The 13,700-nt window shown below is 38.6% G+C and overlaps 1 protein-coding gene across 2 annotated transcripts in view; it reads right to left on the bottom strand.

Moving 5' to 3' along the window:
* Positions 1 to 1,055: 1,055 nt before the first annotated feature.
* Positions 1,056 to 13,700, bottom strand: part of LOC118798145 (proto-oncogene vav-like) — a 66,696-nt gene continuing 54,051 nt past the window's right edge. Inside the window, exons 22-28 of one of the 2 annotated variants that reach the window (XM_036557497.1) lie at positions 12,192 to 12,296; positions 8,218 to 8,249; positions 6,539 to 6,649; positions 5,365 to 5,452; positions 4,843 to 4,969; positions 2,878 to 3,029; positions 1,056 to 1,374 (exon numbers count right to left, since the gene is read on the bottom strand). In XM_036557497.1, the coding sequence (XP_036413390.1) occupies positions 1,321 to 1,374; positions 2,878 to 3,029; positions 4,843 to 4,969; positions 5,365 to 5,452; positions 6,539 to 6,649; positions 8,218 to 8,249; positions 12,192 to 12,296 (669 nt within the window). In that variant the 3' untranslated portion in view covers positions 1,056 to 1,320. The remainder of the gene's footprint in view (positions 1,375 to 2,877; positions 3,030 to 4,842; positions 4,970 to 5,364; positions 5,453 to 6,538; positions 6,650 to 8,217; positions 8,250 to 12,191; positions 12,297 to 13,700) is intronic. The other variant, XM_036557499.1, reaches the window with a different exon arrangement.

Below are 13,700 nucleotides of genomic sequence, written 5' to 3'. Positions count from 1 at the left end.
ATGGAGACACCTTGTGAAATACTCATTGGCCATTTGGGGTAGAGGGTAAACTGTGCAACAACAGATGGACTACAGTCTGTGACCGTACACCTACATAGTGGAGCTGTAATGAAGGCGTTTCTAATGAAATGGCCAGCGAGCATCAGTATTTCATGTGGTGTTCTGTGAGTTTGTGCAGTCTGCAGGCATCTCTATACAAACACAAGTGACATTACCGTGTAAATACTTGTGTAATGATTGGTCGGCTGCATGTTATCATGTTGTGGTTTCAGTCACCACAGTTGAATTTTATTGAATCAAAGTTACAGACAGTGTCACACAAATTCAGGCAAGGCATTACATACTTCAGAAGCTCTGAGGCTTGATCCTCTAAGACCCCCACCCTTTCTATTCCCCACTACTTACAATTAAATACCCCTCGTCTTACAATCATAATCAATCTAAGTGCCCAAAACAGTGATTGATTAACTCAGTCAGTGAAAAACGTACCAGAAGTGACTCTCTGAACGACTCAGTGAATCTTTGCAAAGAAAGCTTTGATTGTAAGTGTGAATTTTTGAGCTCATACTGTTCTACAGATCTACCAAAGCATCAAATCAACAGTTTTTATTTGGGTGGGCTTGTCCGTGCTGCCATGGTTGCAAAATGTTTGGTTAATTGTCAGATGAAGTGCATTGTGGTATGTTTTTGAGAGCCTTTGGCCAAAATGTCCTGAAAAATGTCTATATTTCGAAACGTGGAATAAACCAAAATAAAAGTGATTCCTTTTTTATTCTTTTTACACATCGATTCATATGATTCATAGTTTTATATATTCATTCTTTTTATAGACTGTTTGGGTTGCGTTCTTCTCACGTTCTTCTTTCATAACAGAGAGCAGAACCGAGAAACAGTTCTGAAGAGATTTCACTGTTACAGTTCATTATGAGTCGAGGAGTCAATTGTGAGTCAATTGCATGTATAAGAATCGCTTTGATGTGTTCTTATAAAACATTATATTCACTGTATTCTCATTTTGAGAGCGTAGACTGGGAAGGGCAATTTACATGAAATACATTGCAAATAACAACAAGTAAATATGATTCAAAGAGTCAGAACAGAGAGATTTGAAGAATCACTCAGCTTGTGAATGACTCACAGTGAGTCAGTGAGTCAGCAATATTTGGAATGTTGCTGTTCTACAGAGTTGGAATCGGAGCCGAAAGGTTCGGTGTGTAAATGACTCAGTGAATCAGAGTCAGCAGTGTTCAGCCTTCCACACAGCTGGAGTCAGGACTGAGAGATTCAAAGAGTCAGTGTGTGTGTGAATGAATCAGTGAATCAGCAGTAGTCTGAATGTTCCTCCTCCACGTAGTTAGCAGGAAAGAGCCCCACCTACAGAGAAACAAATAACCAAACAAATAAAAACACAGTAAACAGGAGAACGGAAAAATCTAAAAGATTATTGATTACTTTCATGGGTGTGTCTGATATTTTGGTTTGTTTTTCTATAGTTTCAGAACAAAAACAGGACTAAACTACAGGACTAACAACAAATCGCCCAGACCTGTTTTTTTTTTCTGCAATAGGCGAAACTGTTTATTTGCTTCCTTTGATTCCTTGGGTTAATGTCAAGGTTAGGATTAGGCTTAGAAAATTAATTTTACATACAGGACATGTTTCCTGGACTAAACCGGACTTTTTTAATGGAGATTCTCCATTTAAAGAAAAAAATAACATATATAATAATACAACTAGGCTTAACCCCTGTCTGGGAAACTTACTATACAGGTGCCCTTTGTAGTTCTACAGTTACAGACTGTAGTCCATCTGTTTCTCTGCATACTTTGTTAGCCCCCTTTTACCCTGTTCTTCAGTGGTCAGGACCCCCATGGACCCTCACAGAGCAGGTACTGTTTGGGTGGTGGATCATTCTCAGCACTGCAGTAACACTGACGTGGTGGTGGTGTGTTAGTGTGTGTTGCGCTGGTCTGAGTGGATCAGACACAGCAGTGCTGCTGGAGTGTTTAAACACCTCAGTGTCACTGCTGGACTGAGAATAGTCCACCAACCAAAAACATCCAGCCAACAGCGTCCTGTGGGCAGCGTCCTGTGACCACTGATGAAGGACTAGAGGATGACCAACACAAACTGTGCAGCAGCAGATGAGCTATCGTCTCTGACTTTACATCTACAAGGTGGACCGACAAGGTAGGGGTGTCTAATAGAGTGGACAGTGAGTGGACACAGTGTTTAAAAACTCCAGCAGCACTGCTGTGTCTGATCCACTCGTACCAGCATAACACACACCAACACACCACCACCACGTCAGTGTTACTGCAGTGCTGTGAATGACCCATCACCCAAATAGTACCTGCTCTGTGAGGGTCCATGGGGGTCCTGACCACTGAAGAACAGGTTAACAAAGTATCAGAGAAACAGATGGACTACAGTCTGTAACTGTGGAACTACAAAGTGCACCTATATAGTAAGTGGAGCTGATAAAATGGTCATTATGTTATGCCTAATCGGTGTATATGTATAATAAATATGGAACATATTGTTATTAAACGTAAGTACTCATATGTAATATATCATTATTATTACATGTAAGTACTTGTATATAATACAGATCAGACATTATAATATGTATTGTGATTATACATGCACAGTACAAAATGACAGAGCACAGAGAGGGTTAAGTGCCTTAATCAACGCCCAACAGTGGCAACTTAGCAGACTCCACAACGCTGATCAGTCACCAACAGCTCTAACTACTAAGACACCACTTTATGATGACAAATAGCTACTTAAAGATATAAGTAGACACATATATAAGTTATACACATATATACATACATATCCTGACAAAACCAATAACACATATGTGTGTCTTACCCTGCCGTACACCTCTCCTTTCCACCAGCCGTTGTGTGCTTTCTTTGAGATGATTTTCACAGTGTCTCCTTCTCTCAGAGAGAGCTCAGTACGGTCCCGCGCAGAGAAATCATACCGGACTTTAGCCGTACCAAAGTAGCGCTCACTCACACCTACACACACACACACACACACACACACACACACAGTGCAGAGATTTAGCTGAAACTGAAACCTACACATACCCAGACCTTTGTTGTTTTTTAGTTTTTGACATCATTTGAAAAAATGCCTGTTGCTCATTGTGTATAGATTTATAGATTATATAAATTATAAATACGTTTTTTTTTCTCCTGTAAAGTTTTTGCAGATATGAGGTTTGGTTCCTACAGTAGCGATACACATATACATATATAAAACAAATATGTCCAATAGAGTAACTTTACAGTAGAGGGCAAAAACACTCTTTGCTTTTAGTGTAAGTTAATGTAAAGGAATTCTATTCCCAGCAATTTTGGAGCATTTCTGTTGGTCCATTCGTCATGAAAATTTAACACAATGTAAAGGACGTCTGTTGTGCTAGGATGACCAAATGAAAAAAAGGGAAACACCTGTTTTTCTTTGGACAGTGACGATATATATATACATATATTTAACGAGATATTAAATTGGGCACTATGAATAAATCTAAAATAACATTAATACAAATGTCAATGTTTGTGTTTAACCATTTCTCTCCTGGAGGAAATGCAGTATTATCATCCAGGCTTTATGTAAAATCAGGCGCTGCTGATGACAGAATTTGTTAAATTAATTCGCGTCTAAACCAACCTTTGTACTTCAAACTTGCTCACGAGATATAAACCAGTTTTTAGAGTAGTTGAGAAATTTTACAGAGTTTATGTTTACTTGCATCTGTTCTAATGATACATAGTATCTTTACAGCCATGAAGTAAAACCTGTAAATATTACCAGTACTGTAAATATTAAATTATGGTTAGATAAAATTTTTTATATATATATATATATATATATAATATATATATATATATATATATATAACTGGACAGCCACGAGGAGAGGTTGTGTGTGTATGTATGGATTTAGACTGAAATCCTTTTGCTCTGAGTGACTCTAAACCTTAATTATGTTTATTTTATTAAAACTAATGACTGATCATTCCACTTTGTCACTACTGAAACAATCATAACTCTACCCAAACTTTACCAGATGTTTGAGTAGTGACTGTTCGGTAGTGACAATTAATTTTAGCTCATTTTGAGCTCAAAAACTCAGCCAGTTCATGACCAGTAAACACAGCTTTGAACAGCTGTTCACACAGAAAATCATCATATTTTACGTTAAAACACTAAAAAGTGCTGAACTTAATGATTCTTAATGTTCCACACTGATTTTCAGACTTTGGGACACATTTACAAAACAATGGGATCTAACTGCTCACCATGTGGCCATGAGGGACAGGGATGCAGCCTCACTTCCTGCTCTAAAATGCAGGGGTGTGGCTAAAATAAAGCTCCGCCCATTGGCTAAAACTCTGTGTTTCAGTAGTGAAAAGAAAACGTGGAACAGCTTTTTTTTGTATTTAAAAATGAAGCCAAGGACAAATCTAAATCTTTCAACTTGCAAAGATATTTAAAAAAACAACACAAATGTAATTGTTTATGAATGTAAATTATTTTTATTAGTGTAAATTTAGGGGTTAGGGTTTGGGACAGACTCCTCCTAATAGAAACTACCCTATAAATGATGATTTTTATTACTATTTTATTACTATTTTATTTATTTTATTATGATTTTTATTACTAGTTTATTACTATTTTATTACTTATTACTATCTCTATTAATGTCTTAGGCTCAAATAGATCAGAACATAATCCTCGTAAATATTTAAGCTCTGAATACTTCACTGTTTTGTTTTTACAGCGTTTTTACAGTGTATATGTATATGTAAGAGATGCGTGTTACCTCTGGTAGGTTGGTGTGTGTAAGAGGACCCGCTCTGCTCCGGCTGTTTGAAGGGGATTTGGAGGCGAGTATCTACGTCTTTAAAACACTCCTTCAGAGTGTTCTCCTGATAGTACTGAACCAGGTCCTGAGAGAAGGAGAACGAGAGAGAGAAATAAAGATCAAAAGCAAGAAAAACAAGCTCAAAAAGACCCTGACTTAAAAACTTAAAAACATCAAGATGAACAAAAACAAGATAAAAAAGAAACAAGATTAAATGTGGCAAAATCAATATTACAATAATTAAAAACAAGATCCATAAGACCAAGATCAAAAATAATTAGATCTAAACAGCAGGACGAAAAAGAGCAACATAAAAATACCAAAAAGACCACAATCAAGGAAATCAGTCTTGAGAAGATCGAGACTCAGAAGTCTTGGTTCCTGCTGTAAAACCCTTTGAACCTCAGGAAGGCCTTAATGAGCTGATGGGTTCAGTCAGGCGTGTCAGAGCGAGAACGTGGAGAGAACAGTGTTACTCACTATGAGCCCTTTGAAGGCTTTCTTATCATTGATCCTGTAGAGACCTTCAGCCAGAGTGATCTTAATGTGCCTGATGTCCATATTAAACCTGAGAGAGAGAGAGAGAGAGAGAGAGAGAGATCCAGAGAGAGAGAGAGAGGATCAGTTTATTTGGTTGGTTGATGGTGATTCTCCTGAGGCTCATTAAAGTGTATCATCGCTGTCCAAAACAAACCTGCATCTTCATTTTTATTCATCTTCTGAGCTCAGCAGCTGCTTGTGAACATTGCATGAGCATTTCATGATGAATGGACCAATAGAAAAGCTCCAAGATTACTGAGAATAAAACCTCTTTACGTTAACGTACGTTAAAAGTTAAAGATGATATATATGACATTTTAAACATGAATATAGCAGAAAACTGCTGTTTTCTATGTAAAGAGTTTCTCTGTTTTTTGTTTTAATAGCCTGTAGCCGGTCCAGCCCTCCCCACGTTTTGTTTTGCCTACCCCAAACAGTGACAGCATTGTGCGTGAATCACTTAAGGTGGAACGGGAAAATTCGACCAAGAAGCTGAGGCGCCCGAATGTAGTCTTAACTGCTGCACCTCTTAAGGTGGAACAGGAAGATTCAAACAAGAAGCTGGTGAAAACAAAGCTGACTTCAGCTTCACTGAGAGCTTAAATGCTTGAAAACGGATGAGGAGGCTGCTCCTCCTGGACAGGCGGGTAACATTTTGCTGTTTCACAGAATCAGTAAGTCAGTATTGTTCTGTTTGAGAATGTTTGTGATAGCAGCTGTTTTGCTTCACAGCAGCAACTGTAGCGACAGTTTGCTAACCCACAGCTGAGCTAATGTTAGGTACATTACTTGCTGCATCATTGTTCACTCTAATGTTATGTCATGGTATTTTTCTGTACAATGTTTGTGAAGAGTTTTATGAATGCAAAGAACTAAAAAAGTGCTGTTCGCCACAGCAATGTGCATCCATGAATTTGGGGGGCGGAGCTTCTGACGGAGCACTGAAGGGAGGTTTGTATTTGTTTTGCTGTTGAGTTCAAATATCAACAGTTGTTCACCAGAATCATGTAGAGCTCCTTTAATAACGTTTTTGCTCTCTCCTGTCCAGTTACTGTTTTGGAGATTCATGTTTTATTGGACAGTGATGATGGATGTGTATGAATGCTGTAGGTACTTGATGCTGATGGCGAATTCTCCTCCGTCTTTCTGCCGAACCAGAAACGTCCCATCAGAGCGAGACATCAGCAGACTCTTGGCCTCTGTACGGTCCATATTACCTGCAAACCTGACAGACCCACACATTTCCTTTGAACTGACCAGCACTTCAGAGCCAAATTAAGTATTTATTTATTATAAAACAGACAGTTCCGTTCTAGAATCGAGTGAATTCTGTATTATTGTGTCAAATGCATTAGTTGTAATGCGAGTCGTCCTGATATGTTTCAGCTATGGATGCACTGATATGGGAACTGTGGGCTGAAGCTCATATTGGGGATAAATATTAATATAAATTTTATTTAGGATTGAAAGCAAAATGGAGATATTTTAGTGCAGTAACCCAACATCACCTACATATTCTGTTCTTTTGGGATTTAATATATGTCATCATTAAATATATCAAATATCAGAAACATTGGTCAAATCTAAACAGTGATAATTTAAAAAAATCATTATTTTCCAAAATCGATGATTGTGATATTATCATGTATTCCTTTGTTTTAACTGATTTGCGTATAATTCAAGAAAACTCTTTAGGGCTTTTACAAAAATGTGACTATATATATCTGTTCTACTTCATTAATTTATTTGATATATAAAAAACCAATCCATATATTTTTATTCAGTTTCTCTCACAAACTAACAGAAAAAAACAAACAGAAATATAGAGTTGTATGCAAAGGTTTAAACACCCCTAGTCCAATTAAATGTTGTGTTGTTTTTCTAAGTGTAATTTAACACAACCTCTACAGAAAAATTAGAACACTAATTTTTGTGCACAGTTTCTATTTACTTGCTAAGTTTAACATACTAGAAAAAAATAAAAAACAGGAAATATAAAATGTGCCAAACTTTTGTACAGCCCACATTTCATGTTTCATTTTTTCCCCAAAATGTTAAACTCATAAAGCATAGACAGTAACGTTTTCTGCATAATTAAGTGGTTAAGATGTAAACAGAGTGGTTCAGAGTGGTTTGGTGTGAAACGCTCTGGTCTAGAGTCAGAACTGTTCACAGTGGTGGTGATAGGAACCAGACGTCCACCTCTAAAAGCTCCCTCACAGAAAGTTCCTACATGAAATGGTTATGAATTCACTGCCTGATGACTGAGACACTGTTTTATGATAGTTTAGAGAACCTAAACTCCATTCATGGTGGAGGGATACATGCAGGGCGCTGTGAGGCAAAATAGTCCCCAAAGTAAACTTATTATTTCAGATTTTCCACTATTTTCCATCATCAACATTCCATATAAACTCAGAAGACTCGTGTAGGTTCACTGGTGGTTCTGGATAGTAAATAAAATGTCTATATTTGTGTTGTAGTCATGGTGACCCCTGGTTCCTATCACCACCACTGTAAAGATGTCTGAACCATTTCACACCAAACCACTCTGAATCTCTCTGATTACATCTCACACACTGAGTTATACTCAAAATTTGGTGGAATATTCTACAAACACGGATGGATTGGTGGTGAGATGCATGGTTTGAGCCGCCCGCTAAACCTTTTCTCAACAATAACATGAACGCTGCTGAACACACGGCCTGCTGGATCACTGCTCCTACCGCAGTACAGGACAGTGAAGGTGTGCTATGTTAGGATGTGATGGGGAATGTCTGTGTGCTTTCTCACCAGTTGAACCCCGTCAGGTCAGGAGTTTGTCTCTGAGAGGAGAGAAAACAGAACCAGCGGTCAACTCTTCTCAGTGTGCAGCTTGAAAACAGAAGCCGTTAATCAGCAGTTTACACAGTCTGGGGGATCACACTGCGCTTTCTGGACGCTGCTTCTGGAGACACGTCTACTTCTAGCCAAGAGAACAATAGCGTCAGATAGGTGAGCATCTAGGAATGTTGTCTAGCGTGGCTGCCCAGAGATTAAATAAATAATGTTTTTCTCTTTTTTTGATGCAGCTGTTGATTAATCTTGTTTTAGCACCAAAGAAATTAGCTGGTTATTTCTGTCTTTCAAACTTAGACTGAACTCCTCCTGTAGCCGAATGTTTATTTGCACTACTGTACAAGTAAATGTTTACAAATGTACATATTACTCTGTAATGCTGTGGTTATAATAGTTTTATAGTATATCTCTGTTGTCAGAACAAAACATTGTATCTCCAAAATGGAACTTTTACAGAAGAAGGAAAAAACCTACTTTACTTTTAATGTAAGTGAATGGAAGTAAGTAAGTACTAAGTAGTTTTGGGCCGTTTTTTTGGTCCATTCTTCACGTAATTTACAAACAATGTAAAAGACAACAGGAATATTCAAATTATGTCAAAAACTGAAAAATGATAAAAATGGAGATGAGGTTTTGTTCCGACAGCAGTGATGCTTTATGGCACACACTTACTTGACCTGCATACGTTCAGACATTCATATCTGCATATTCAGTAACTGAACGAAATAAATGTAAATTTTTATTTATAATTTTTTTTTTTTTTGTAAAAGTTCCCCTCAAATTAACAGAACATGTGTTTTATGATCACACATATTGCTATATGCTTACAATTTACTGCTGAAAGCCAAAAATCTGAGACGCTCTTTGTATTATTTTATAAAAATCATTTTTACAGAGCAGATCACTGAAGAGACGCCATCTGTTTATAGTTTACAGCTCAGATTTGTGGAAAAATGGGTCGACTTTCAGTAGGAAAAAAAATTGTGAGTTCAGCTTCTTTTATTATAAGGGTTTAAAATGACATCACCATCTATTTGACTGGAAACAAGACAGTTACAGCTCTCATACGACCCCCACCTTTAGAATGAAGCTTATGAAATATGAAAGTTATGAGGAATATGACGAAGTGTGTTTTGGAACCACTGGTGGTCTCGATTCTGATTCTGTCTATCATAGCTAGCGATTATTTCCATTTCTATAGGCAGAAAACTGGCACTAATAAGAATTCATAGCTTTTTGTTTGTTTTTTTTGTTTCAGTTTTGTATGTAACTCTAATTCATGTAATGGTTTTTAGCATCAAGGAGGCCGGCTGGTTGATGCACAGCTGCTAGCGATCAGTTTGACCTTTATGTTGTAAAAGAAGGTCAAGCAGCATGAGCTTCTGACCACATCACCACATTTCCTAGCCGCAGTTTCCCACCAAAATTCAGAGAGATTGGTCAGCGTTTTAAAGAGATCTGAGCTAAAGAGTGTTTTCAGGGCATGTAAGGCAGACAGCTAATGTATTTGTTTATTTATTGATTAGCTTTTGGGGGTTTTTATGTAACTCTAAAACAGACATCAACAAGAAAGCTAGTTGTCTTGTAAATAGTTTTGATATGCATAGGAGGAAAGCTCTGGCAGTAATACGAGTTTGATGCTTTTTGGTTTGTTTGTTTTTTGCTTTTTTTTATGCGACTGTAAAAAAAAGACTTTACTACCAGCAAAGCAGGAAAGCTAGCTGGTTATTCCAATAATTTGTCACATTTAAATGTTTCAGATTGTCCCACTAGTTTTAATATAAGATAAAGACAACATAAGTCAACAAAAAATGCAGGTTTTAAATGATCATTCCATTAATTGAAGACAAAGATTTATTCAAAACCTATATCACCCATGTGAAAAAGTAATGGCCCCCTAAACCCCATAACCGTTTGTGCCACCCTTGGCAGCAACAACTGCAATCAAACATCTGCGATAACTTGTGACGAGTCTTTCACATCGCTGTGGAAGAATTCTGGCTCTTCACCCTTCTTTGTAGAATTGTTTTAATTTGGCTACTTTGGAGGGTTTTTGAGCATGAACTGCCCCTTTAAGGTCTTGCCACAGCATCTCAATGGGATTCAAGTCAGGACTTTGACTCGGCCACTCCAAAACCTTAATTTTGTTTCTTTTGAGCCAATCAGAGGTGGACTTGCTTGTGTGATCATTGTCCTGCTGCATAACCCAACTGCGCTTGAACTTGAGGTCACAAACTGAAGGGCCGGACACTCTCCTTCAGGATTTTCTGATAGAGATCAGAATTCATGGTTTCATCAGTTATGACAAGTCGTCCAGGTCCTGCAGAAGCAAAATAGCTCCAGACCATCACACAACCACCACCATGTTTCGCTGTTGCTATCATGTTCTTATGGTGGAATATTGTGTTAGCTTTATGCCAGATGTAACGGAACCCATGTCTTTTAAAAAGTTCCACCTTTGACTCATCAGTCCACAGAATGTTGTCCAAAAAGTCTTGGGGGTCATCTAGATGTGTTTTGGCAAATGCGAGATGAGCCTTTCTCTTCTTTTTGGTCAGCAGTGGTTTGCACCTTGCAGCTCTCCCATGGATGCCTTTTTTGCCCAGAGTCTTTCTTATTGTGAAATTGTGTATATTGACCTTAACTGAAGAAAGTAAGGCCATGAGTTCTTTAGATGTCTGTCTGGGTTCTTTTGTGACGCTCTTTGATGCGCTCTTTGTTTAGTTTTGGTTGGCCGGTCACTCCTGGGAAGGTTCACCACCGTTCCAAGTTTTCTCCATTTGTGGATAATGGCTCTCACTGTGGTTCACTGGAGTCCCTTAGCCTTATCAGTGGCTTTGTAACCCTTTCCAGGCAGTAGATTTCAGTAACTTTGTTTCACATCTGTATTTGAACCTCTTTAGAAAGTGGCACCATGTGCTGCTATTTTAGACCTTCTAGCTGCTTCACATTGCCAGACACATTCTATTTAAGTGAAGTTTAGATTCAACAGGTCTGGCAGTGATCATGCCTGGGTGTAGCAGTGAAACTGAACACAACTGTCAATTGAATTTGGTTAACTAGTTAGTTTAGTAGCAAAGAGGGCAATTACTTTCTCACATAGGGCCAGGTAGGGCTGAACAGCATTTTTCCTTCAATAAATGAAATCATCATGTAAAAACAGCATTTTGTGTTTTTTGGGTTATCTTTGTCTAAAATTAAAACTAATTTGATGATCTGAAGCATTCAAGTGTGTCAAATATGCAAAAATAGAAAAAATTGGGAAGGGGCAAATACTTTTTCACAGCACTGTGTATAGGCATAGGCATTGGTTTGTTTTTTTGCTTAACTCTAAAGCAGGTTTCTTTTTAGCCAAAGGGAAGGTACTTAAAGTACAGACCAAATTTTGCCAACATATCTGGAAAACTGCTCAATGGCCAGCAGATAAGAAGAGGTCTGTTTATATTCCAGTACCAAAGAAAAGAGAATAGAAAGAGTGTGCAAACTACTGCACAATTTCCTTAATATCGTACACCAATAAAATTACAGGCAGTTTACAGCTGAGCATTGAAAGGGAACTTCTAAATTACCAGCACGATTCAGGAAAGGCGGAGGAACAAGAGATATAATTGCTGATGTATGCAGGATTACTGAAAATGTAATCTATTGGTCTTTTTTTCAGGCAGGGCAGGAACTGCAACTGCTAGTTTCTCCTCCATATTTACACTCTCACTGCAGGTCTGCCTTTCTGTTCCTCTGAAGCACTTTGAGTTGGCATTTTTGCAGCTCAGGGTGCCTGAATGTCCAAACAAAGTGACCAAAAAACACTTCCCTTCCACTGAAAACATTTTGAGAAAAGTGCCTCAGCTTCCAGAAAGCATACAGAGTGATCCCCTCCTCTTATAATGCAATGTTATGAAAAAGTAAAATAGCTAGGAATGTAATTTGACCTTTGAAGTGGACGAGCTCTTGACCCTGGGCTCACTCACCGGTAAGAAGGGCTGAACTTTACTGCAGGGGAACCAGCCGACCTCTCCTACAGTCAGATTCCTGCCCTGAAACACACAAACATGGTTACATTTTACACTGTATTCATATGGAAGTCGGCCCAACAGCATGGTGGTGCAGGGAGAAGTGCTGCTGCATCACATCAAGAAGGGTCAGGGTTCGATTCCCCGGCCGGGCGATCAGGGTCCTCTCTGTGTGAGGTTTGCATGTTCCCCCTGTGTCTGTGTGGGTTTCCTCCCACAGTCCAAAGACATGCAGTCTGGCCAATTGGAGATACTAAATTGCCCCTATGTGTGAGTGAGTTACTGTGTATGTCTATGTGTTCGCCCTCTGGTGCACTGTCCAGGGTGTTTCCTGCCTTTTGCCCTGGGATAGGCTCCAGCGACCCATGAGAATAAGCATCTTAGATGAGCAGGCCTGTCACATGCTGTACATTTCTGAGCTGTTCCTCGTCTAACAAGGCCACACTTTTACCTAATAATGACTTTGTTCATTATCTGTGAATTTGAGCATTAAAGCACTAATGGGCACAGGCTAAGCAAACATAAGGCGAGTCCTTAATGTTATCAGCCTGCCGAGAGAACTGGGTGTCATGCAGGAATGCTGGGAAGTGTCGAGGGGGCTGGAGCACCCCCTGATTTCAGGACTGATTAACTACAACTGCTAAAAATAGTTTAAAAATAGCCCTCCAGGCATAAGACATACAGTACTATGCAGAAGTCAGAGAACACCCGTTTTATTTAATTAGCCTGAAGTCAAAACAGCCAGTAAGTACAAGTTATTCATTTTTCAGTGTCGGAAAAAAAGCACAAAATACATGTTTGGCAGAAAATTACCCAGAAGCCTCAACAACTAAATCTAATCTCAGCTGAGTGAGTGTTCAGAGTATCGCTCTTTCCCTTTATTCCAGCTTCCATTCTTTTCAGGAGACCCACTTTCAGTTTCTCAAAGAAATCTGCAGACACTCTTCCAAAGTTCAGTGACCACCCCAGAGTCCAGACCTCAGCATCACTGAATGTGTTTGGATTAATTACATTACATTAAAATGATCAACCAACGGTAACCCTTTATTTGGATAGTCCACTTTAGATGCTTTGTAGATACTTAATTTACTTTCAAGATACACTCAACTAAATATCTACTAAACTGACCATAATTGTCTTTAACTCTAAACCTGCTCTAACCCTAGCCCTAACCTTAACCTCAACCCAGAACCTAAACCCAACCCTCACTCTGGTTCTAGCCATAACCCTGGTCCAATTCCTAATCTGTAGATAATCTATATGGGACTATAGTGGACTATCCAAATAAAGTGAGACCAAACAAACTTCTAAGACTGAACTTTGGAGGTGTGCCCAAAGATTTCTTTGAGAAACTGAAAGCGAGTCTCCTGAAACCTTCTGCTGGCCACAGCTCCAAAGTTCAGTCTTAGAAGTTGGTTATGCTTTACC

Source organism: Colossoma macropomum, unplaced genomic scaffold, assembly GCF_904425465.1.
Source record: "Colossoma macropomum unplaced genomic scaffold, Colossoma_macropomum, whole genome shotgun sequence".
In the NCBI taxonomy this organism is placed as follows: Eukaryota; Metazoa; Chordata; class Actinopteri; order Characiformes; family Serrasalmidae; genus Colossoma; species Colossoma macropomum.
This window is presented reverse-complemented; position numbering and strand designations above follow the sequence as displayed.